At 37.4% G+C, this 25,750-nt stretch overlaps 1 protein-coding gene across 3 annotated transcripts in view; it reads left to right on the top strand.

Annotated features, from left to right (window-relative positions):
• The window catches only part of ATP8A2 (ATPase phospholipid transporting 8A2), a 591,448-nt gene that overhangs the window by 451,190 nt on the left and 114,508 nt on the right, over positions 1-25,750 (top strand). For all 3 annotated transcript variants that reach the window (XM_037527049.2, XM_054701459.1, XM_054701458.1), the window contains exons 31-33: positions 6,640-6,701; positions 7,246-7,302; positions 9,445-9,552. In XM_037527049.2, the coding sequence (XP_037382946.1) occupies positions 6,640-6,701; positions 7,246-7,302; positions 9,445-9,552 (227 nt within the window). The remainder of the gene's footprint in view (positions 1-6,639; positions 6,702-7,245; positions 7,303-9,444; positions 9,553-25,750) is intronic.

Genomic DNA, 25,750 nt, shown 5'->3' with positions numbered 1-25,750 from the left:
GGGGCTCCCTTCACACATGAAATCTTCCTATTTCAGTGTGTATTCTCTGTATTATACCAGTGTCTCTTTTTGGTTTTCTTTCAATCTGGGTGACTTTGCCCCCGGGGGCCATTTGACAATGTCTGGAGACAATTTTGTTTTTTGTTTTAAAGATTTATTTATTTATTTATTTATGCAAGCACTGGGTACAGTCAGAAGCGCGGGAGAGCGAGAGAACTCACCAGAGCCAGAGCAGGGAGCAGAGCAGGCAGAAGGACCGAAGTACACTGCTGAGGGGAGCAGCGGGCGGCAGGAGAGGTCTGCGCGCCATGTGGGACCCTCCTCCGGTGGCCGGGGAGCAGCCAGGGATCGAACCAGTGCTGAAGAGGCCGCACGCAGCCTCACAGCCCAGCGCTCAACCGCCGCACCACTGGGGAGGCCCTGTCTGGAGACAATTTTGGTTGTCACTACTAAGGGGTGTACACTCTCGCATCTAGAAGCCAGGGATGCTGCCAAACACCCTATTGTGCAAAGGGCAGCCACACACAACAAAGAATTGTCTGGGAAAATGTCAATATTATGAGGTTGAGAAACTCTGGACTGATGAAATGCCACCCAACCTCAGAATAAGTCAGGTTTTTAAGGGGTTACCACTGCTCCCCAAATTGGTGCACTATGTGTATGTGTGTATGTGTATACATTTCAGAATTCTATCAACCTTAATTCTCTTATAGTAAGTTTCTTCCCTTTAGGTGTTAGTATTTCAAAAGAGTACTTCTCAATCTAGTTATTTTTCATTGAAGTTGTTTTCTTTTATTCTTTGGGATCCATTTTTCTAACTCAGTTAGTGAAAACAAACTCTTATTTAGAGAGTTTGCTGTTACTTACTAACTGTGTGACCTTTGCATGTTACTTCACTTCTTTATGTGCCCTAGTTTCCTCATCTGAAATATGCAGATAATAATACTATTTCATATAGTTGTTAGAGTAGTAAAGGACCATTATTTAATAGTAGCACTAATAATAGTTTATTAGTGTTGCATATACTGGAGTATTACCTTTATCAGTAAGTACACATTAGTATACATAATTTAATGTGTAAATTTCTTGTAACAGTGCCTGTCATATAGTAACATTGCTATCTATTTTCAAGTAGACGTATTATACCTAACAATTTTCTATTTATTTTGTGTATATCTATAAAACATGAAACATGTTCTAAATCCTCCATATTGGACAAATGTTTGTATATTTAATTAGTGTGGTACTTGAAAAAACAAAATTTGAAATATTAATATCAAAAGGAAATTTAAAAAGTTGTCAAGCAATAATTACAAACTTTGATTTTCAACTTAATGTCCCTCTACTTCTAACTTCCATCTGATCAGTTTTCTCTAGATTCTGTGGGGTGTTAATACAACTAGAACTTAAACTCAAATCATTAATCTTCTCAATTTAAATGTCTCTTCTCCATTCATGAACACACAGAATGAAACTGAGACTAGGAAACACATCTTAAGCTAAATTGCACAAGAAGAAAACCTGAAATTGAAACCTCTGCCTTTACAAATACCTGATTTAGTAGCTAAGAACATGGACCTTACATTCTTAGTTTTTCTGTCTGAAAGGAATTTTAGTTATCATCATCATCTGCTATTAAGACCCCATTTTACAGATGCAGAAAATGATATTCAAAACCTAGAATTGTAAAATGCTAAATAGGCAGAGCTGGAAGAAGAAAGCAGAGCTGCAATAAGGTCTTTTAATTCTGCATACTGGGATTTCTTTCTACTTACCCATCTCCTTTGCTTCACCTTGCTTTTCTAAGCAGCCTTCTGTTTCTCTCAGCATCTTGCTTCTTTCCTATCTGTTCTTCCTATTGTCAATTTAAAAATTTGACTGCTTGGTGCAGAAAAGAATCAGGTGAGCACAAAGGAGAGAGGGAATACAAAGGACTCTATGGTGGAGGACTCTGGGTGCTTTGGTGGTGGGATCACTATGGTACAGCACAGGAAGGGGGGATCCTGTTTTTCCAAAATACAAAAAAAAAGTAAACCAATGTTACCTCAATAAAAAAATATAAAAATGAAATAAAGTTTGATCATTTGGTACCAAGTTTCCATATGTTCTCTGTTTATCTGTGTTCTTTTATTAACATGGCAGGACCAATGTTTTTGATTTCAGGTTAATGATACCGCCATTCACCTAGTTACTAAGACCAAAAGCCTGGAAATCACCCATTATTCCTCACATTCTCCTTTACCCCATATCCAAATCACAAATAAATCCTGTCGTCTATACCTTCAAAAATATGTCAATTTCTGTTACTTGTGATCACTTCCAACATATTGTCCAGTAGAACTTTCTGTGATGATGGAGATGTTTTATGTTTATGCTGCCCCAGCTAGTAGGCACTGCTACATGAGGTCATTGAGCATTTAAAACATGCCTAGGTGGAACTAAGGAGCTGAATATTTTTAATACAATTTTCCTGATATACAATTTACATGCCATATATTTACCCACAATTCTGTGGTTTTTAATACATTTACATAATTGTTACCTTAATCAATTTTCTTCACTTCCAAAACATTTTCTTCACTTCCAAAAGAACCCCCCATACTTATCAGAAATCACTCCCTTCTCTTCCCCATCTCTGCTTCAAACAACCCTAACATCTGGCAACTACTAATCTATTTTCAAGCTTTATAGATTTGCCTAACCTGGACATTTCATACAAATGGAACCACACAATATATATCTTCTATGACTGGCTTCTTTCACTTAACACAGTTTTTCCAAGGTTCATCCATGTTGTAGCATGGATCACACTTCATTCCTCATCACTGTTGAGTGATATTCTATAGTATGAATATGCCACATTCTATCCATTCACTACTTAATGGACATTGGCTATTATGAAGAACACTACTGTGAACATACATGTACAAACTTTTGCATTTTTCATTCATGTGTTTTCATGAATTATGTGTCTAGGAATGGAATTGCCAAGTTGTAGTGTAACTATGCATAATATTTAAAGCAACTGCTTGACAGTTTCCAAAGTGGCTGTTCTAGCTTATTTTCCCACTAGCAATCTATGAGGTTTTAATTTCTTGTTATTATCTATTTTTATTATAGCTACCTTAATGTATGTTAAGTGGTATCGCATGATTTTGATCTTGTATTTCCTTGATAGCTAATGATATTGAGCATCTCTTCATGTATATTGGCAGTTATATTTTCCTTTGAAAAAATCTCTATTCAGATCTTTTGCTCATTGGGTTGTCTTTTTATTGCTGAGTTGTAAAATTTCTCTATGTTCTGGGTACAAGTTCCTTATCACATATATATTTGCAAATGATATTTCTATTCTACAGGTTGTTTCTAATTTTAATGAAGTCTAATTTATTTTTTGTTTGCTGTTATAGCTGAGAAACCATTGCAAATCAAAGAGTAAATTAAGATTCACTCTTAACATTATACCCTATGATTTTATAGGTTTTTTTCTATAATCCATTTTTGTTAATTTTTTGAATTAAAATATTTATAAAGATTGCCATTTCAGCCATTTTAAGTATACAATTCAGAAGTATTAATTACATTGAGAATGTTGTGCAACCATCACCATTATCTATTCCAATTTTTTTTTTATAATTCCAAACTGAAATTCTATACACATAAGAATAACTCTTCATTCTCTTATTTGTCCCCATGCCCTAGCAGTAACTGAATTTTTAATTAATTTTGCACATAGCTCTACATGCCACCAGAATCACCCTTCTGGATGAATTGTTAGTCATTTTCAAACTTCTATTCTTGGTCATCTAAGACATATTCTCCCAGAAAATCTGGTCTATTACTTTAAGAGTGTAACTCATAACAGGTCATTTTCTGCTCAGACTATTCCAGTGGCTTCTTTTTTTTTTTAATTTTTAATTTTTTTTTTTTTTAAATAGAGGCATGTTTTATTTATTTGTTTGTTTTGTTTATACATGCACTGAGTACAGTCAGAAGTGCGAGAGGGTGAGAGAATTCACCAGCGCCAGAGCGGGGAGCAGAGCAGGCAGAAAGACCGAAGTACACTGCTGAGGGGAGCAGCGGGCGGCAGGAGAGGTCTGAGCGCCATGTGGGACCCTCCTCCGGTGGCCGGGGAGCAGCCGGGGATTGAACCAGCGCTGCAGAGGCTGCGGGCAGCTTTGCAACCCAGGGCTCAACCACTGCGCCACTGCAGAGGCCCTCCAGTGGCTTCTTATAGTGAACAAAGAAATTCAAACTTCTTACCATGGCTTACATTAATTTGCTTCTTCTGTCTAAGAGCTTACTTTATTTTTCCTTCTCCCAGTGTCTCCACCAAACTGATCACTCTATCTTTGAGATCGTCACTGCTTTCTATATTTAGGCTGTTGGCAATTTCTCTTCTCTCTGCCTAGAACACTCTTTCCCCTAGATACTCATTTACTTACTCCCTCATACTATTCAGATCTCTCAACTGTTACTTCCTCAAAAAAGATTTTTCCTGAACTCCCCATCTAAAATAGAGAGTGGAATAGTCACTCTATTTGTTCTTCATTGTACTTATTGCACCAGACTTTTTATTGTATATCTATTTGTATATTTATGTTCTATCTTTATCACTATAATGTGAGCTTCATGAAAACGGGGGCCTTGTCTCCCCAGTTTCCATAATGGTACCTGGTATAAAATAGACTTTAAATCAATCTTTGCTGTGTTAATGAAAAAATAATTTTACCCCGTCAGTATAATCTATTATGGTCTTATCTCATCTCAAGTGTTTCTTTTTGAGGCATGCCTTTTAAAGTCTTCATTTATTATTAAAATAATCTAAGGACAATTTACTTCAAAATGAACCCCACAGTTTTGAATAGCTAGTTGTTAATAAATTGTTAAAAATTTGTTGCTTCTTGATATTAATTTAAACCCCACCCCCTAACTTTTTGAAATTTTCCACTTCCTTCCCTTTTAATAAAGACCTGCCTAATCATCAAATCTTTTTTTATCACCTCTCCCCTAAGTTTTGAGTTCCTTCCTTTTTAAATCAGTTGTCATACCTCTGTTCTCATAGGATAATGCTTAAGTTTCCCATAGCAATCTCTCAGTTTAAGTCTGTACCTAATGCAGCCTGAGAGGTCATTGTGTGGGTTAATCTTTTGTTAGCCACAAATTTATCAATATAGAATCAGGAGAAAGGGCATATCCAGGAGCTGGGTTCAGGGACTTACAGCTACTAGATTCTATCTGTGATACAACTTGATTTTTATGGTGTTTTGGAAAACTAAACACATCTCAATTCTTTACTAAGAGTCAGATTTTTCAACAAGCAGATGGTAAATAAAATGATGAATCCCAACATGTGTGTATATCAGCTATTGGATTAGTTTAAATACAAAATTCCTGTATACTCAGCCTGTTGGCCACAGATCTGAAATTATGTAGAAAAGGAAAATTGGAAAAAGGAGATTGGCAGTGTCATCCAAAAAACCCATTCCTTATTTTAAGACAGGCTTTGACACCTCAAGATAAAAACCAGACTTTCTACAGCAGGATAGCGGGTATGATTTAGACCATTCTATTAAAGTTCTATCTTAGTGACTCGTATGTATATCGTATTAGTCATTCCTTAAAAAGCTGAAAAAGATGAAAATTAAAACTTCAAAATTCTGGGCCTCCCCTGGTGGTGCAGCGATTGAGCACTGGGTTGCGAGGCTGCCCGCAGCCTCTGCAGCGCCAGTTCGATCCCCGGCCACAGGCGAGGGTCCCACAAAAAAACAAACAAACAAAAAAAAACTTCAAAATTCTATTTTCTAGAAAAATTCTATTTTCTCTCATTTGGATTTCTTGCTTTCCCCCAATTTATAGACTCCGGAAATTCATGTAGTTGTGTATAAAAACTGAAGGAATAAATAACCTCCAAAATTGAGTTCAATAATAATTGATTGATTTTATAATATGTTTTGGGGGTTTTTGTATTTGTGATTTTATATTCTTTAATTGGCTTATAACTCCAGTTTAGCAAAAATTAAAGATGAATAGCAAATGAGCACTTGGAAAAGATCTAATACTGGCATTAATAAAGGTAGATTGAAATGTTCTTATTCTTTTACATTTTTTTAAAAGATTTATTTATTTATACAAGAATGGGATACAGGCCAGAAGTGCGGGAGGGTGAGAGGATTCACCAGAGACAGAGCGGGAGCAGAATGGGCAGACTGACCGAAGACACTGCTGAGGGGAGCAATGGGTGAGACAGGAGAGGTCTGCTGTGCCATGTGGGTATCTCCCTGGCCAGCCGGGACTTGAACCTGCGCTGCAGAGGCCACAGACAACTTCATAGTGCTGCGCTCAACCCGCTGCGCCGCCACTGGGGAGGCCCTTTTTTTACATTTTTAACCTAATGTAGAAATTTATTAATTTTTTTAAAATGTGTATTTCAATACAGATTAAATGTTTGATCATTTGGTTAGTTGGAAAAGTGGTTTGTTTGAAGGAAATAGAAGATGAAAAAAAAATGGGAGTTAGAAAGTGACAGATAATACAATTTCAAAACATCATTACATTAAAGTTCTTTTTTTTTGGATTCTGAATAAAAAATTGCAGTGCTCAGTTTTGAAAGTAAATGGTAACGTCTTCATTTTTCAGATACTGTGTTGGCCAATGGTCATGCCACAGACTATTTATTTGTTGGAAATATTGTTTACACGGTAAGTTTACCTCTATTGAACCATTCTTAAATGATGTGTGGGTTATACCTCTCTGATCCCTCTAAATACGGTCTTTAACATTACTATTTTTTTCAAATCTTTAAACTTTGTATTGCAGATTCCTTAGAGGTCAGAATGGTTGTGAAATGCTTGCTTTTTTTTTTTTTTTTTTTTTTTTTTTGGTAAAGATTGTACAGAGTCAAGGTTTCTGTATATATGTGATTAACAGATCCCCCATGCTTGAAATGACTGTTTCCCATCTCCCTTTATAAGAAACAACATCAAGGATTCTCCCAAATCTTCTAAACTAAGAAATGGGCAAAAGTAACTAGTACTTATGAAGAAACAATCACTACAATCACTAGAATGAGGGCTTTTCTTTAAGTAAATATGAATGTATTTCCCTAAAACTAATGCCTGAAGAATGGCACTTTCAAAGTATAGCTGCCTCTGGGGAACTGCCTCTGGAGGGGGGGGTCTTGTGGAAAGTGAAAATAACTCACTAAAGGTAATGTGTTCCCCCAAATCCACTTTCTTTTCACAGTATGTTGTTGTTACTGTTTGTCTGAAGGCTGGTTTGGAGACCACAGCCTGGACTAAAGTAAGTTTCATTCCTAGACTTATTTATCTCCTATAGTTTTTTTTTTCCTTTTCTTTCTTTCTTTTTTTTTTTAAAAATTTATTTTATTTATTTATTTATTTATTTATTTATTTATTTATTTATTTATACAAGCACTGGGTACAGTCAGAAGCGCGGGAGGGTGAGAGAATTCACCAGAGCCAGAGCGGGGAGCAGAGCAGGCAGAAGGACCTAAGTACACTGCTGAGGGGAGCAGCAGGCGGCAGGAGAGGTCTGCGCGCCATGCGGGACCCTCCTCTGGTGGCCGGGGAGCAGCTGGGGATCGAACCGGCGCTGAAGAGGTTGCAGGCAGCTTCGCAACCCAGTGCTCAACCGGAGCGCCACCAGGGGAGGCCCCTTCCTTTTCTTTCTTAAAGTAAATTTCTTTCTTTCTTAAAGTAAATGTCTTTTTCTTTCTTTCTTTTCTTTTCTTTTCTTTTTTTTTTCTCTTCTTTGCTTTTCTTTCTTGGCATAATATTGTTGTAAGCCTTGGGAAACAATAAGCAATATCTAGCTATTTTATTTTAAATTTTGCATGCAAAAATTGTGGCTTGATCTTTGCAAGTACAAATTTGCCATTCAAAGTTAATTTGCTTGGTTCTTAGTACACTTAAAAGCCATTAACAGTTATCTCATTTCAAATGTTTATGGTCATTACACAGATACGTATTTTTTCTGTGTGTATATCTGTTTATATGCATGTATAGAAGGACAAAAAGGGGGAATTTTTAAGTTCCATAAAGTTACCATTAAGAGATATTCATTGTTAGCACTTTGCTATATAACCTTCCAGACTTTGACCTCTCTGTGTGTTTTTAATAACACACTCAGGAATATATAGTTTTTAATCTTATTTTTTACATAAAATATGACCATTTTCCATACCTTAAGACATAATTCTATATCATTGTTTCATGATAAAAGTTTTATTCATTGCCCATTACTTATTTATAAATCCCTCATTTTAGATATTTTGGTTATTTTCAACATTTGGGGATTGAATCATAACCACTGATTTTTGTTTGTCACTGTGGTTTGTCTCCCACTGAATTATGCACAGCTAATACTATGCTTAGAAAATTGGGGAGAATTAGGATATGAGAATGGAAGCAGGGAGTTCATTAAGAGGCAATGGCTTTTAGTCCACGTGAGAACTGATGGTGGCCTGTCCTGAGATGTTAGAGGAAGACTTAATGAAAAGTGGCCAGATTCTGGATGTTTGTTTTCTTTTTTCAAAGCTAGCAGAACTTGCTGATAGATTAGATTGAATGTGGATGAAAGGAAGAAGGTTCATCATATTAAGAAGACAAAGGATTAAAAATTAACAAGTCAGTAGATGCTTAGATGAATGATGTTCAGGTGTAAAATCCATTCCAGATTTTTGAAAGATCTTTGGAAAATTAACAGTGGAAGTCTAACATGATAAATAAAAATATTATGTTTTGTCTCTTTAATGCTCTCTTACTAGGTTAACAGAACCCTATTAAATATAGCTCCAGGGGCCTCCCTGGTGGCACAGGGGTTAAGTGTCAGGATTATGAAGCAATCCACACCTACTACAGCATGAGTTCGATACCCGGGCAGAGAGGTGACCCACATGGAGCAGCAGACCTCTCCTGTTTCTCCTGCTGCTCTCCTCAGCAGTGTATTTCAGTAGATCTGCCTGTTCTGCTCCCTGCTCTGTCTCTGGTGAATCCTGTCACCCCCATACCTCTGGCCTGTACCCCCAGCTCTTGTATGCATAAATAAATAAATCTTTTTAAAATAAATAAATAAATGAATGAATAAATAAATAAATCCATAAATATAGCTCCAAGTTGGAGCAAATACTACAGAGAACCTGAGAGGGACCTGCTAAAACTATGGGATAGGTCTAAAGGAAAATCAGCTCTGGTAGCAAAATACTTTTACTTTGATGGTAGTTTATGGCCACTGCTTATTTGGTTCATTGTTAAACAGTCAGAGACAAGACACTAGAAAGGCTGAACACTAATGATTGGTGAGTCATTTAAATCATTCCATAAAAAATGGTGGTTTGGCAATAGGGATTATTTATAGGTATGTTTACTTGTCTCTCTGAGGCCAGCAGAAAACCTCTACCTGACTGTGTGTTTCTGTCTGCAGTTCAGTCACCTTGCTGTCTGGGGAAGCATGTTGATCTGGCTGGTATTCTTTGGTGTCTACTCAACCATCTGGCCCACCATCCCCATTGCTCCAGATATGAAAGGACAGGTCAGTGCTATTTATCGTGAATGGAATTTCCATGTTTGTGATAATGGTGCTTTTCCATATATGGGTTTCCCATATCTTGTGACAATGATGAACTTCAGGAAAGATTGGTTTCAACTGCTTCCATCAAAATGTATCAGGAGGGAAATCAAGCAAATCAAAGCACTGAGAAGAGGTTGTCCAGTCCACAGAAAGGGTGTTTGAAAGTTTAACTATTATGATAATTGTGATTTAATCATTTAAATTCTTGGGCCTACCCAGCCTATCCACATTTCCATAATCAATTATGTTTTGATTATACACTATTCTGGTATATATTATTTATGACCAGAAACATTTTCATTCTTTCATCTTGTAGTCATAGTGTTAAGTGTTATACTCTGATTATTATACTCTGATTATTCACCCGGCAAAGATAAATCTAATAGCTCTATTAATTCAGATCATTCATTAACCAGAATATCTAATTGTTCATATTCTGAACCAGAGAGGTTCAGATTGAAGACCTTGCAATTCATTTGCATTTTTATATTTTTTTTTTCTCTTATATTGTCTTTGTGCAGTGTTTGAGCCACCAACACTGACACACTGGCTCTTAGAGACCTACAGTATCAGTCAGGTCTGTAACGGAGCTTGATAATACTGTGCTATGGTCCAAAATTTCTCCATTTACAAATGAAGCTGTGCAGGCCCCATCACAGATCCCATCCTACCCACAGCCAGAACTATCCTGAGGCCCCAGTTAAAAGCTGGCACAGGCCCTGTGCTTTGGAGGGCCTCTGTTCTGGCTGACTCTAACTGGGAGTGTTCCTTTTCTCAGGGTGAGAGGTCTGTGGTACACAGAGCCAGCACCCTACTCTAGTCTACTCCCTGGGCTTCCAGGATCTTAAATCTCCTTTCCAAATAGCCAAAAGCCCACTGACCAGGCCTGTCTGGTCCTTTCCCCAGATCTAGGCCAGTGTGTTACCCTTGGGCCCTACAGGCAGTTGTTTGCAAGGGGTGTGCACAGGGTTCATGGGTATACTCACTGGTTAAATGATGGCTCCACTGACATTTGCTTGAGTATGGTTATGCTATGGGAAAGAATCAGGGAGGAAAAAGAAGGACTGTGATTGGGGGCTTCCGCTGATGTTCCTGACCCAGAAATGTGTCTTTTATGGGCAGTCCTGTGAATGGCACAGCGTTTTACATGGCAGACCAGGTGTAGCCTTGCTTACCTTTCCCACTTGGTAAATAAGTCAGGTGATATACTCAGGTGTGTCAGGGATTCCCTTTAAGTGTAGGTGCAGAGCAGGACAGACCCATACTCCAGGGAAGGGCTTATGTATATCCCTTTGTGCAACTTCAGTTTCTGTAAGAATAAGAGAAAAACATACAAGAAACTTTAGAGTTCTTTTCCAGATCCAAATGAGAGAGGAAATTACAGAATATTGAATGATCTGAGAAGATTATTGTGTAGGAGGAGGAGCATTTTCTAGCAAAGATATTTGTATATTTAAGAAACCAATTACATTTCTTTATAACTTATCAATGAATGTCATCTCCCAAAAAACAAAGCAAGAAAAGTATTTCCTACAAGTAGGATCACTTGTTAAGTTGTTGGTACCTAGAATGTTTGCTTAGCATTCTCTTCTTTCTGGTTAAAAATGGGTCTGATTTGATGAGTATTTCATTCATTCAGGAAATTTTACTGTACAGTACAACAAAAGGGACTGTAGCAGGTTGTTTCCTAAGTAAGGAGAGTGACATGATGGATGAGATGTGATGCTGTATGACTAGCTGACAAAGTTTCTCCCAGACATACTCTACTGAGGTTCCTCTATAAAGGTTTGCACCAGTAACCAATTCAGAAGTTCGTGAGTTAGGCTGTCTGCTACTCACTCTCATCAAGAGGTTGATTGAGAAGAGTGGAGGGACCATTCAGTCCCAACATGTCATTCAGTCACCAACATGCCACATTTACTCTATCCAAGTCACATAAGTATGCTGGCTCATGGGATTCAAAGGTTCAGCTTTTTCATGAAATTTTCATAGCTGGGGACTTTTTTTTTTTGATGGGACCCTTGCCGGCGGCCGGGGAACGAACCAGTGCTGCAGAGGCTGCGGGCAGCCTCGCAGCCCAGTGCTCAACCGCTGCGCCACCAGGGGAGGCCCCTAGTTGGGGACTTTTTGAAGAAATTTAATGAGCTATTCCTACCACCCAAAAGCAAAGAAATTGTGATATTAAATCACATTTTACTTTTGCATAAAAGCTTTTTATTTTTTACTTAAATTATGTCATTTTAACTTTTTTGTTGGTTGGTTCCATGAGACAAATGATATTTTGAAATAGAACATTGCTGATGGAGACTGAGGATGTCATTAGACACTGATGAGATGACTAATATAATTTTCATGACACAGGATTTCTGAGTGGGTAATCTGTGGTCTGTGTTTAAAGAGCTGTCTATTATCTTTAGTCTTACGCCAGAGGAGGGCTCTTAGGGAGGCCAGGGTGTCAGAAAATGATGTCAGAACTAACTTTACTACTCTTTCACCTGTTGTCTTTTGCTGCTCATGCTTTGAAAAGTCGTAAAGAAGTATTAAAAAAAATTAACACTTTTAAACAAACTTGAGTGGAGAGTGGTTAAAACTGGCCTGAACTCTAAGAAAGCTTCTGTTGCCTCCAGAGGAAATACGTGCCTTCATAAATAACAATAGAAACTAGGCCAAGGAAGAATGAGTATCAAGAGCTTACCCTTTTGGGGGGCTATTGAAAATAGCCTAAAACAGCATACCCCTTTGGTTCTTTGTTGGTTCTTCCCAGAAGTGGGGCCTCACCTGGACCCAATCATTCAGGGACCCTGATCTCAGTCTTCCAGCCTTCAGAACTGTGAAAAGTTTATTTCTGTTGTTGCTAAGCCATCCAATCTCTGGTATCTTGTTTTAGCATCCCATGCTGACTAAGACATTGGTGAATGCTTAGGAGTGACAGGTACTCTGAGAAAAGACTGCTTCATCATCATCATCATCACCATCATTACTATTAAGAATGTTCCCGGTGATTTTTTTTAATAGACCATTTTCTGTAGTTCATTAAGTAGTGTGGTAGGAGTTTGGCAAAGGAACATGGTTCTTTTGAACTCTGGAGGGAAAGCAATGTCTAAGACAAACAGCATTTCTCACCCAGGAGCTAGAGACAGACTCAACACACAAACTGTTCTGTTCATAACATTTTAAGCTGGTGAAAAGATGCATTGTTTCTGCCAGGGTTTCCTAAACTAATTTGATTAAATATTTCTTTGTCTTGTCCGTTAGATTGGGAGTTTTTCTCATGGAGGAAAATGCAGACTTTCCCTTGAGGGCAAAGGGAAGGCAAGGCTGCAGAATGAGTGTTATTTTCCACTGTCAAAGAGTCTTTATCTTCCCTGAAGCACCTCATGGTGTGGTACAAAAACCCTAACAGACAAAGAATCAGGAAGTTCCAGTAGAAGTTTTTGAAATCAAAGAATTCATCTGTATATTCTCCTAAAAATAGGCAACATTTGTAGGATTTTATGATATGCACCTTGTTTTTCCATTTTTCTAGGTCCCCACTATATCTAAAGTGAATTTTAAAAAATCTCAGGCAGGTTGTGTCTATCCTGGTTAATGCCAAAATCCTCAGCTAGAGAAAATATGTGCCGATGTTTTTCTATGTGATTTTCTTTCTTCCAATAGTAAAACCATAGCTTAAGAGCTTCTCCTTGGTGGGGTTCCAAAGTCAGTGCTTATAGGTAGAAAATGACAAATTTTCTTTAACCCAGAGTTGCTTGCTATGTAGAGTTTTGAATTAAAAATTTGAGAAAATCTTGATCTAAAACTGGATCAGGAAATGTGTCAGCATTTTTTCTTCATGTATTTTCTAAACCATTATACTTTTGGAGTATCTGAGGGGATGCCATCTGATGTGACATCAGCTTAAAAGTCAAGAATTCTGACCCAACCAACTTCGTAATCTTGGCAAATCACTTAAACAGCATCAGTTTCCTTATTAGTGAAATCAGATTAATATCACCACTCTAATTAAGCTATAATAAAATAGGGCCTTCCTGGTGGCACAGGCAGTTGAGCGCAGTGCTGTGAAGTTCTCCACAGCCTCTGCAATGCGGGTTCAATCCCCGCCGGCTGTGGAGCTACCCACATGGTGAGGCAGACCTCTCCTGTCTCACTCACTGCTCCCCTCAGCAGTGTACTTCAGTCAGTCTACCTGTTCTGTTCCCCACTCTGTCTCTGGTGAATCCTCTCACTCTCCCACACATCTGGTCTGTACCCCAGTTCTTGTATGCATGAGTAAATAATTTTTTTTAAAAAAAGATGTAATAAGATAACTGATAGGAAATGTGAGGCATGTATGCTCATTTTCTCCCCCTGACATGATCAGTTATTTTTGAACTGTTATAAATACAAATACTGTGACTTAAACTCGAATTCGTTGGCCAGAGAATCTTAACTTTTTCAGTTCTAGATATGATGTTTCTTAGAGCTATTGCCTACCTATATCTGAATCAGATGAGTTGCTTGTTAAAAAGACAACCTCCCCTCCATAAAAATATATACTTGCAGCACACACACACGCGCGCACACACACACACACACACACACACTCTGAATCAGACTTGGTGTGGGAGCTCAGCTTCTGAATTTTAATAAATCTTCAAGCTATTCTTCCCTTTTGTTGGAATCATCTAAAATACCTAAAGTATCTGTTTTACCTATTACTGTTCTAGGAGAAGATAGTATATTTAAAATATTTATAAATACCAGATGATTCCACTCATATATGAAATATAGAGAAACAAAACAAATGAATAGTCAAAAGTAAACCAAAACAAACCCTAGAAATCTGACTATAAAATTGAGACTACCAGAGAGAGAGGGTGAGGTGGGAGACGAAGAGGAGAGGAACCCAAGCAAAGTATGATGGAGCGTTATTGAGATTTTAGTGGTGGGAGTAGAGAGGTAACATATATCTGAAGAGGTGAGAACTTGTACCTCTAAATTATATGTGGTGTTGTAAACCAACATTACCTCAATAAAAAATAATACAATAAAGACTCTAGCACCAAAGAAATAGATAAATAAAAAAATCTCCAAGGACATACAGCCTATAAATACAGGAGCTAAAGCAGAGATTTGCAATTTTCACACTACTATGAGTTAGTTTGAGCTATTTAACACATTTATCAGACTTGAACAAAGTTTTGGCAAAAAGGCTTAAAGGTATATCTATTAATGTTTATTCTGAGGAATCTTAAAAGAAAAGACAAGCAAAACATATACATTCTAAAATATACCATTTGAGCTTATCATCAAAATTTGTTATAATTTGTTCAATCATGTTGCTTATAATAATCAATACACTAAAAAATAAAATAAAATAGCCATAATTTACTTCTCATGTGCAGCTTTATGTAAGATCAGGTAGTGCCAGTGACTGCTGTAAGGCAGTTGGCTTTCTAAATAGAGAATTATACCCAATAGAGGATTATACATCATTCGCCATGGAAAAATACTCCACACCAACTTTGGTCCTTTTCCTTTAAAGTTCTTTTCATTGCTAGTAAAAGGGAGGAAAAAACTTTGACTTCAAAGCCTACAAACTGCTAACTCTCTGTGCAGTGCCAAGCTCTAGGCTCCAGCCAATTTCTGGAATATGACAGGCTTTTTTAATTTTTTTCATTCTGAATACAGAAATGGGTTTACTTTTGAGTTTTATATATGCATTTTTATATACTGAGACTAAGAGTAAGCTGAGGAAGGGTTTGCCATTGTTAAATCAAAGCAATTAATTACTCATCTTCCCTAACTAATTGCCCTTTCCTGAACTTTGTAGCCTAGTCAGCGCTCAGGCCCAGCATTTTCTGGGTGAAATACGAAAAGAAGGATTTTTGCTTCCAGTTGCATGTGCTCTAGGAGGTAAGCAGAGAAGTAGAGGTAATGGTCATGGGGTAATGGTCCTGTCCATCACCTTCTTTGCTCAGCTCAGTTCCAGAACATCTCTGTAGGGCAGAGATCACCTGAGAGCCTGGAGACAACTTATCCTCAGGTAAACTTTCCTGGTAGGTTAATATAGCTTTTGTCCCCATCATCCATCCTCCTTCATCCTTTCTTGAGAGGGTTCAGTTTGTATCCACATATGGTACCTTGAGCAGGAGAGATCTAGCACTTAGGGGGTCTCTTCTCCACCCTTCCATGATAGTTCTGTCCTGACCTCTGTGCTATAGAGAGCGGTTCAGAAACCCTGAAGGAGACATGAAGACTTTTGCTGGGGGTTTCTGCAAAAGCAGTACATTTGCACCTAAATGAAATCTATCAAAGGGATGACCTCTTCTACATGACATAGTTTCTACTGTAATGCTGGCTGGAGTTGTTAGACAAAAGAAAGGAAGTCACCTCCAGAACCCTCCTGTGTGGGTCTGCTAGACTTAAGTGGCTGCTAGACTTTAGTGGCCTGCTCAGCCACCATTTTGGTTACCTGCAGTTCTGCATCCCTATACAAGGTCAGAACTGCCCTTCAGAAACGGTCAATCTGCCATATGAGCCAAACCTTACAAGGTGCCTTTCATATCAATCAAGAGCAGAAAGCTTGCTCACTCTGGGAAGGGTATGCCTCAAGAGGTAGGACCGAGAACGCCTGGGGGCTGAGGATCGATGTATGACAAGGGACCCCAGAAGCTGATCAGTGGAACGCCTTATTGATAAGATTAGGACCATGGCCTGGGGTCTGGGGTATGGTTTCGATGACAACACTTGGTCATCAAGCTGATAACATGGTCAGCAGACTCGCGCCCTCCAAGCCCTAGATGACATTCCTGAGTTTCCCCCATCCTTTTCTCCTTGTCCTTCTAATGCATATGATGCTGTGTGATTATTCTATCAATAAAAACGGCCAAGATCTCTCAGCAGCATCCTGCCTTGTACAGCCTGCTCCACGACTCCCGTGTCTTTATCAGTGTGGTGTTGCTCGACGCAACACTCCTGTACTGTGAAAAGTGGAATGGAAAGATTAAAACAACAAAGGTCTTTTTTGTGATTGTAGAGTTACTAAGTGAAACCAGGCTTGAAATCCACCCACTTACCACCCTGACCTACCCTGATCCCTCCCATTGAGCTCTCCAAGAAGCATCTCTGCTGGTACTGTGTATTATTTGTGAGTAGCAGATTCATGGAGAAAACCCTTCACCCACATGTGGGTGTGAGATATTTCCTTAAAATTCACAAGTATATGGTTAATCATGGAAGTAAGCGAGGTTTAAAAAAAGGCTTAAGATTTTCACATTGCATATTATAAAGGAAGTTGGGTACTTGTAAATTTATGTGAGAATTTGATAAAGAATTACTTTATGTTGCAATTATTAGTATTTTAGTTTACTGTAGCATTCCAGAAATAGCTAACCTGAATATTATAAACAAATATTAGAATTCTCTTTAATACATAGACATTGAGTAGAATAGCTCCTATTTTCCTCAAATAATGTGTTTCAGATTGTAACCCGCCCTGTGACAAGCAGTCACCCCTGTGTGTAGGAAGTTGCATTGGCAGAGATTTGCCTCCTGGCTTGAAATAATTTTCGTCACCTCCTTTGTATAGTTTTCTTAAGTATTTCACTTGGCTGAGTTATTTGTTGCAGTCCACTTTTAAACTTGTACATTGGTGTAAAAAAGGCATTGTATTTTCTGGGTGACATGATTATCTAAGCAAAACTGTGAGGGCACAGCCCCCCTGGCTCCTCCTGTAACACCCGTGTCCAGTGCCCTCTGATTCACATGTTTGCCTTCCTTAAAGACTCTCCATGTGAATCCCTGTCTGAGGCAATCACAAGAAACTATTTATAATAAAAGAAAAATCAGAAACACTTCCTTGATTGGGAATACCTACGTAGGTTCACACAGGCCTATAAATAATTGGACACCAAAATCAAAGAATTCAGGCACTAGACAAGGGTTCATAAGAAAATGGCTTTTGTGGTTGTTACATGTCATGACTAGTTGCTTTTGTTTTTCTTTTCCTGAATTTACCACACGTTGGGCAAAGTATATTTTTAAAATACGTTAGCTCCTTAAAGTGACTTCACACTCTATCTACAAGCCGTAATGGGAGCTGCCCTACTTTTATGCTGGTGACTTCTCTGCAAGGCACACAGGATTAACAGAATTAGTCTGGATTAAAGTGGCCCAAATCAAACTTCTTTTCTAGTCAGTAAAAATTCTGGCAGTAAAAGTAGAATTTGAACTATATTAACTTAATCCCTAAGAAATTTATGAAGTTAGGTCTATTGTTCATAATGCCCATAATTGTGTTGTTTCTGAGCCTCAATTCTAAAAGTAAATAAAATTTATCATTGGATTTAAAGAGTCATTAAAGAAACTAAGGTATGTAAATAGTAGTAGGTACTGTTTATTGAGAAATTACTGTCTCAAACTAAAATATGCTCTGTGTGTATATATGCAATTACATATGTAAAGAATTAAGCATTAGCACATTTGAAAATCTACTCTACAACCCTATGAGGAAGAGAGGCATAGAAAAAAATAGCCCATACTTTGTTCAGGGTAGGTAGAGAGGTGTCTGAGACTCCCCATCTGCTAGATTACAGAATAGAGGCCCCCATCTCACTCTGGAAAACAGTGAGGGTGATTGATGGTCAGTATGTGGAAGTTTTAAAATATAATTGAGAGGTAGAAGCATACACATATCTTGTGTTGGAACAGCAATTATCTGCCCATAAACCCCAGTAAAACAATAGTTTTTTTAAAGTATGTTTCAAGGAAAGATCTAATTTTTAAGTCCCTCCCTGTTCTATCTTCCTCAGCCACAGTTCTCTCCATTTTGGCAGTTTACTTTATTTTGGCCTCTCATTTCAAGGATCTTATATGTTAATTAGAAGTCAGACAGCTTTGATTGTGAGTTATTTTTCTTTTTGGTTAAAGGTTTTGTTGTGGTGTTGGCTTTTGTCATTCATCCTGATGTCAATTTTTAAAATATCTGTCAGCAAATTAAAGTACACATTACATGCTGATTTTGTTTGTTTGTAATATTTATACTCAGTGAGCCCAGAGTATGTTTGATGTGGTTTTGAGCTTTTTATTTCTCTAAACATGTGGAAATATGTATGTGGAGTGCTAGAGTTGGGATTCTATGCAGGGATTGATTTTGCTGACATTTCAGCAGGAGCTGGTTTTGTCTGGTGACCAGAGATCTGTTGGTAGTCTTCAGGTTTGTTTTATTTTAGAAGCTGAGGTGCCAGAGAAAGGCTCCCAGATAAAGAAGTTGAACAAGAAAAGATGACCAGGGTAGGCTGGAGTAAGAAGGGAGAAAGTAAAAACATCGTATCCTATTAAGTGGGCCACGGTTTCCCTATTTGTATAAATGATGATGCAAAGCTATTGTTGACAGTATCCCAGAGGACCAAGATACCGTGGATGACCAAGTACAGTCAATGAAATTGAGAATTTCAGTTCCAGTTCTTGACATTAGTGTTATCAAATATCAACATGTACATAGAGAAAACTGTATGCTTTTTAGCCTGGATTAACCAGCTGTCATAAGTGTCTGGGATTCCTTTTTGCTAAAGACAGGAAAAGAGAAATGTTAGTTACCTAATCTGTGCTTGCAGAACACTTTCATCCATAGGTTTCTTTTTCTTTATGATAGCATCCTGATTTTGATCGAGGATAGAAACTGAAACAAGTGCGTGTTTAAATGCACAGATACCCCTGAGTGTGCTCTAAAGGCAATCCTCACCCACTCTCCACACCCTCAACAAAGACACCTTTTGTGTCCTGGGTAGAGGGACATATTGGCATCTTTTTGCTTGCCCTCCATCCTCTTACTGGTCACAGCTACTGCAGCCAGGCCTTTCTTTTAGAACATTCACTCAAACAATGTTCTTTCTACCTCTCCTCTACATCTGGCTCTGCACTGGCACCTAGGATGAGTCAGCCAGTATCTTCATCTCATGGGCCACAGTGATTGATTCAAGAATGGGGATGGTGATACATTTGGACTACTTGGATACAAGTCAAGGATATTTTATAAGTACTAGTAGGAGAAGGGGAAAGCTCTCTAACTATTGGATTTGCTGTACACAAATGATGTTGACACTGTAACTCCCAGAGGCTACCACAAAGAGTGCCTTTCTGCAAATGAATTGAGTGCAGAGGAAAGACACACTGAGAAAAGACAGCATTGTGATCACTCTTGAACTTTTAGATACACATAAAACACTGTATTCCCATTTTTGTATAGGACAGTTCTAGTTGGATTTCTGTTCCTTCTAGAAAAAGCCCTAATTAATGAGACTATTAATAAGTTACAGACACAGAAAAAAACTTGACCTAGGTCAAGTTAAGACAGAGAAAACTCTCCTATCCTGGAAAAATGATAGTCTTTGTTATATCATGGAAAAGTTGCGAACCTTTCCTACTTTGAGTCTCTCCAGTTGGAGTGCCACTATTTTTTTTAATATTTTATATAATTCTTATATCATTTTTGCATCTTTGTACAATGTATACATTTTCATTTTGATTATATTCCCCATACAATTGTACCCCCCTTATTTTGACTCTAGTTCTTCCTGCCCCTCTGTAATCTGTGCCCCCCTCCCCGTAGTGTGTCTCAGGTTTATAGTTGCTTGTTGATTTAGATTATTACTTCGCATTGATTAGTCTTTTTCTTGGTCTCTTATTTAGGTTTTCTAAATTCCTGCTATGAGTGAGACCATCTGGTATTTTTCTTTTTCTTTCTGACTTATTTCGCTGAGCATGAGCCCTTCTAGCTCCATCCATGTTGCTGCAAACTGCATGTGTTTATCTTTTTTGATTGCTGAGTAATATTCCATGGTGTATATGTACCACATCTTCTTGATCCAGTCATCTATTTTTGGTCATTTGGGATGTTTCCATATCTTAGCTATTGTAAATAGTGCTGCTGTAAACACAGGCATGCAGGTGCCCTTTGGAATTACTGCTTCTGTGTCATTTGGGTAAATATCTAGGAGTGGAATTGCTGGATCATATGGAAACTCTGTGTTTAGCAGGCCAAGAAATCACCACACAGCTCTCCATAGTGGTTGGACCAGTTTGGGAGTGCCACTATTCTTTGCCTAGTTTTTGTAGCCTTCATTATGTACCTTCACTATTCTCCCACCTCATCCTCACCCACACATTAAAAAAAAAAAAAAAAAAAAGACTTGTTTAGAAGCTATTTATTTGAAACCGAGATGGGGGGAACCAAAGCTTTTCTAAGACAGGCTGCTTTCTCTCTTCATCCAACAACTCAAGATGGCTTATATTTAAATAGTCCTGAATAGTGCCGCCCAATAGGCGTACAATGGAGGATGCACATATAATTTAAAATTTTCAGTATCCCCATTAAAAAGTAAAAACATGCAGGTAAAATTAGTTTTGCTAATACAGTAAGCCAAACATTTCCATAAAATTATCACTTCAACATATAGTCAACATAAAAACAAATTATTAAAATGACAATATGTATTCTTTTTGCAATAAACCTTTGAAACCTTGTGTGATTATTTGACTTGCAGCATATCTCACCTCAGATTTGACCCATTTACAGTATTTCACAGCAATGGCTACTATATTAGCACAGTTCTTGACCAACAGAAATTTGGAAATTCAGATTCATTCCCCAAAGCTAAATTGTGGTTAAAATGAATAAGATGGTAAATCTTATGTGTTTTTATCATTGCATTAAAAAATGTATTTGTTTGATTTTTTTAAATTGTGATCAGTTTCTCCTTCTAAATAGTATGCTCCATGTGATAAGTAAATGCCTTTCAATCTATTTTAGGTATTTGCCTCCCATCTTTTCTGACATTTGGTAAATATTTAAATCAATGAATTAATAAAATAGAATTGTACACTTCTTATGTGGAATTAGGAAATATAATTGTGCAGTAGGTGTATAGTATCTGTTTATTGCCTTGATTTCAAAAGCAGATGCCAAATGTTTAAACATTTGGAAATAGCCTACCATACTATCTACATGTAATAAGTGATTGATAGGTTAATAAATTCAGCATTTTTCTTAAGAGAAATGTGCTCAAAAAGTCATTAGAACAAACCATGAATTTTTCCTACCCAAAGAATTATTTCTATTTGAAAAATTGTATAACATCTCCATTTAAAATTGTAGTCAAACTATTTAACAACATGGATGATGCCTGTGGTATAATATTCATTTATATTGGTATTTATAAAGGTTTATTAATGAGGTATATTAGTTCATGGAAAATGTCTGTTTTGAAATTAACCCCCTAAATGTATATAATGTTTTAAACCAGCACTATCTCAATTAAAAAAAAAAGCTAAAAAAAAAAAGTGATGATCATTTTGCAATATATACATGTATCAAATAATTGTGTGAATTGTATACCTTAAACTAATGTTATATATCAATTATATCACAGTAAAACTGGGGGGAGGGACATAGGTAGAAGAAGCACTTTAGATACTTAGCTAGTTGTCTACTTGGAGACTTGTTCATTTTGTTAAAAGGAAACTAATTCCTTGTTTTCAGTGTAGTAAAATAAGTTTTACTACATAAATGTAATAGGGCATAAATGTGAGTTTTATTCAAGCCTTTGGTGAAAATTGTCATCTACTAGATGTCATTTGGGGCCACTTTATTGCCCCAATTTTTTTAAAGAAAAGTGATTATTCCATTATCTCTCAATATCATTTATGTAACTGCCAAGATTTATGTTATCATTCTGGAAAGTTTGGGTCCAGGTAGTCTCTAAACTTCTGACAGTTTGATAAAGGGCTTCTAATATGTGAAGTTCTAAACCTTGAACATCACTAAGGAATGTATTTGAAGCTGTATTGTTTGTGGATTATCTATCATTTTACTTCCAGTTTCAGAGATTTGTTTATAGTCACTAGTTTTCTATATATCTTGCCTGTTTAAAAGCTAATTGATTGTTGTTTTTCCTCTAATGTGTTCTGTCACTTCCACCCCTGCTATTTCCTCTCACTTAATTATGTGCAGTAGTAGTTTCTCTAGGATATCTCCTCTCAGGTTTCTTAGGCCAAATGTCCTTCTAAACTTGCATATAGTCCTGTAGTGGATTACTCTTAAACTTTATTTATTGGTCACAGTTTTGCCAAGAAAGAGTCTTCAAGCTGATTACTTTCAAAATCTCCACCATCATATGAGAAAATCGAAAAAGAAATCGAAAAACACCTCAAGACAAGTGACAATGAAGACACACCCTCTCAGAATATGTGGGACACAGGAAAAGTAGTACTAATGGGGAGTATATAGCAATGTAGGCCCACATCAAGAAGCAAGAGCGAGCTCAAGTAAAAAGAGTCCACATCTTGAAGAAGTAGGAAAAAAAAAGAACAAAAAAATACAAAAGCCAGTAGAAGGAAGGAATTAATAAAAATTAGAGCACAAATAAATGAAAATGAAATAAAAAAGACAGTCCAAAAGATCAACAGAACCATAAGCTGTTTTTCTGAAAAAGTAAACAAAATAGACAAACCAGTAGCTAGGCATGCTAAGAAAAAAAAGGGAGAAAACTCAAATAAATAGGATCAAAAAAGAGGAAAAATTACAACAGACGCTGCAAAAGGTGAGAGGTTAAGAGGTTACTATGAACATTTAAATGCAAGCAAGTTCAACAGCCTAAATGAGATGGGCGGGTTCTTAGAATTATACAATCATATAAGACTAGGTAGAGGAGAATTAGAAAACCTAAACAAACCAATCACAAGCAAGGAAATTAGTAATAAAAACTCTCCCAAGAAACAAAAGCCCAGGACCAGATGGCTTCACAAGCAAGTCCCATCAAACTTTCAAAGATGAACTAATACCTAGCCCTCTCAAAGCCTTTCAAAACATTGAGAAAGAAGGAATACTCTCAGACAAATTTTATGAGACAAACATTAAGCCAATTGCTTAATGTTTGGTCTATAGAAAACTGGTCTATATAGAGCTTCCCTGGTGGCACAAGGTGTTAAGCATCGCACTATGAAGCAATCTGCAGCCTCTGCAGCACCAGTTCGATCCCCGGCCAGGGAGCAACCCACATGGCGCGGCAGACTTCTTCTGTCTCTCCCGCTGCTCCCCTCAGCAGTGTATTTCAGTCAGTCTGCCTGTTCTGTTCCCCACTCTGCCTCTGGTGACTCTTCTCACTCCCCGCACCTCTGGCCTATACCCCAGCTCTTGTATGCATAAATAAATACATCTTAAAAAAAAAAATAAAGCTGATCTATGAAAACTATCGACTAATTTCCCTAATGAACACAAATGCAAAAAACCTCTGAAATCTTAGCAAACAGAATCCAACAATGTGTTAAAAGGATAATACACCATGACCAGGAATAGTTAAATACAGAATAGTTAAACACAGAAATAGTTAAACATCCAAAAATCAATCAAAGTAATTCACCACATCAATAAAAAGGAAAATGGAATCTTTAGGAACATATCAATAGACAATGAGAAAGCATTTGGTAAGATTCAGCATCCATTTATGATGAAAACCCTTGAAAAACTGGGTATAAATAAAATATACCTTAACATAATAGAAGCCATATAGGACACATATCTGTCCATTCTCACCATTACTATTCAATTTAATACCAGACATCCAATAAGCATCCTTACCGGTTTAGGGCTATTACCCAACATGTAAGCTTTTCTTTATTATTTATACACATCAGAGTCCTTGGTTGCAGTGAAGAAACAAACAATTGGCTTTGACTTAAAAAACAGGAAAGAAATCTGTTGAAGGTAACATGCTGCCCACAGACTATACGGAAAGCTTACAACCAGGCTCAGACTGTGGAAGGAACGGACGCCACCTCAGGACCATGTGATCAGGGCACAAGCTGGCACTGCTGCCATGTGCTTTGAGTTCCGCAAGTGGAAGGCTTGGAACTGTAACAATGAGGATAATCCAAGAAGTAACCAAAGTGCAGGCAGAAGTGACTGATGGACAAGCCCACTTTTCCTGCCATACCCGGGCTTTTCCTTTCTGCAGTTGTTCTCCTAGCAGATTTATTAGGATCTGACCTAAATGTGTTTTAGAAAGACCCTGGCAATGCGCACTTTTCTCCTGCAAGTAACAGGAGGTAAAAACATCCTTTCTTTGTGGCGTATATAGGGGGAAGGAGCGAGGAAGAGAATTCTGGATCTTTTCTTGAGCAGCTTCTCTCATTAAGACAAATTTGCATAATTTAACCAGTAATTGGAATAAGTTCAGGAACTATAATTTAAAATCATAGTCATATTCAGTAATGATCATAGACAAAACAAGAATCATTCATGTGAGGAAATTTATAGCAGACTAAACTTGGGAAAGGCAAACTTAAACATGGTGCGCTTTAAAAAGGAGATGGTGAAGAGTGGTAAAGAGCATGAAGGAATGCCCAAGGGGTGAGGGCTGTCTGTGGTATGGTCTGCTTGGAGCAGAAGGATTGTGATGGATAATCATAATTACCATCAGAAATTAATGACCTATACACATAGTTCTCTGTAAGTTGTCACTATCTAAAGCAATTTAAGTAACGATTTTCCTTTTACTTGCCCTTCAAAAAAACCTTGTAGCGGGCTTCCGGTTGGCATATTTTGATGTGCTTAAAATTTCCTTCTCTGGGTGCTGTCAAGTCAAAAAACAAGAGACAGAGAGAGAGAGAGAGAGAGAGAGAGAGAGAGAATGGGATTAGCATTATTTGATCATATGAATTAATAACTGCAGTAGTTTCAGTTTGAGAAAATCAGTTACTAAAACCAGGGACTTTTCTTTCCCTATCCATAATTCTTTCAGGGCCTTAAGTGGCTGTGAAATGTTTGAGATAAAGCTTGTTTTTGCAGCAACACTTAGGCATTGTGAGGATCTTTCTAAATCACAGATCACTTCATGTAAATCTACTGGAAGAACATTTACAATAATGAAGTAGTATTTATCAATACTATCATTTTTTCCCTCCTAGGAACCATTTTTTATCATTATAAATATATCACCCTAAATGGAAAATGCAATCTTATCTATCCCTGTGTGCCCCCAAAAGCTATTCAGCACAAGTTAATCTTTTCAACAGAAGCAGCCAACTTTTCTAGCAAAGGAATTTGCAGTCTTTGTGGTTTGGGTATAAAGGTAGTTCATTTTACTGGTTTCTTGATGAAATATGTTTCATGATAAATTCA

The sequence above is a fragment of the Talpa occidentalis genome, unplaced genomic scaffold (assembly GCF_014898055.3).
Source record: "Talpa occidentalis isolate TD23 unplaced genomic scaffold, MPIMG_talOcc4v2.1 talOcc4.5, whole genome shotgun sequence".
NCBI lineage: Eukaryota > Metazoa > Chordata > Mammalia > Eulipotyphla > Talpidae > Talpa > Talpa occidentalis.
Note: the sequence above shows the minus strand (reverse complement) of the source record. Positions and strands in the feature narration are given on the sequence as shown.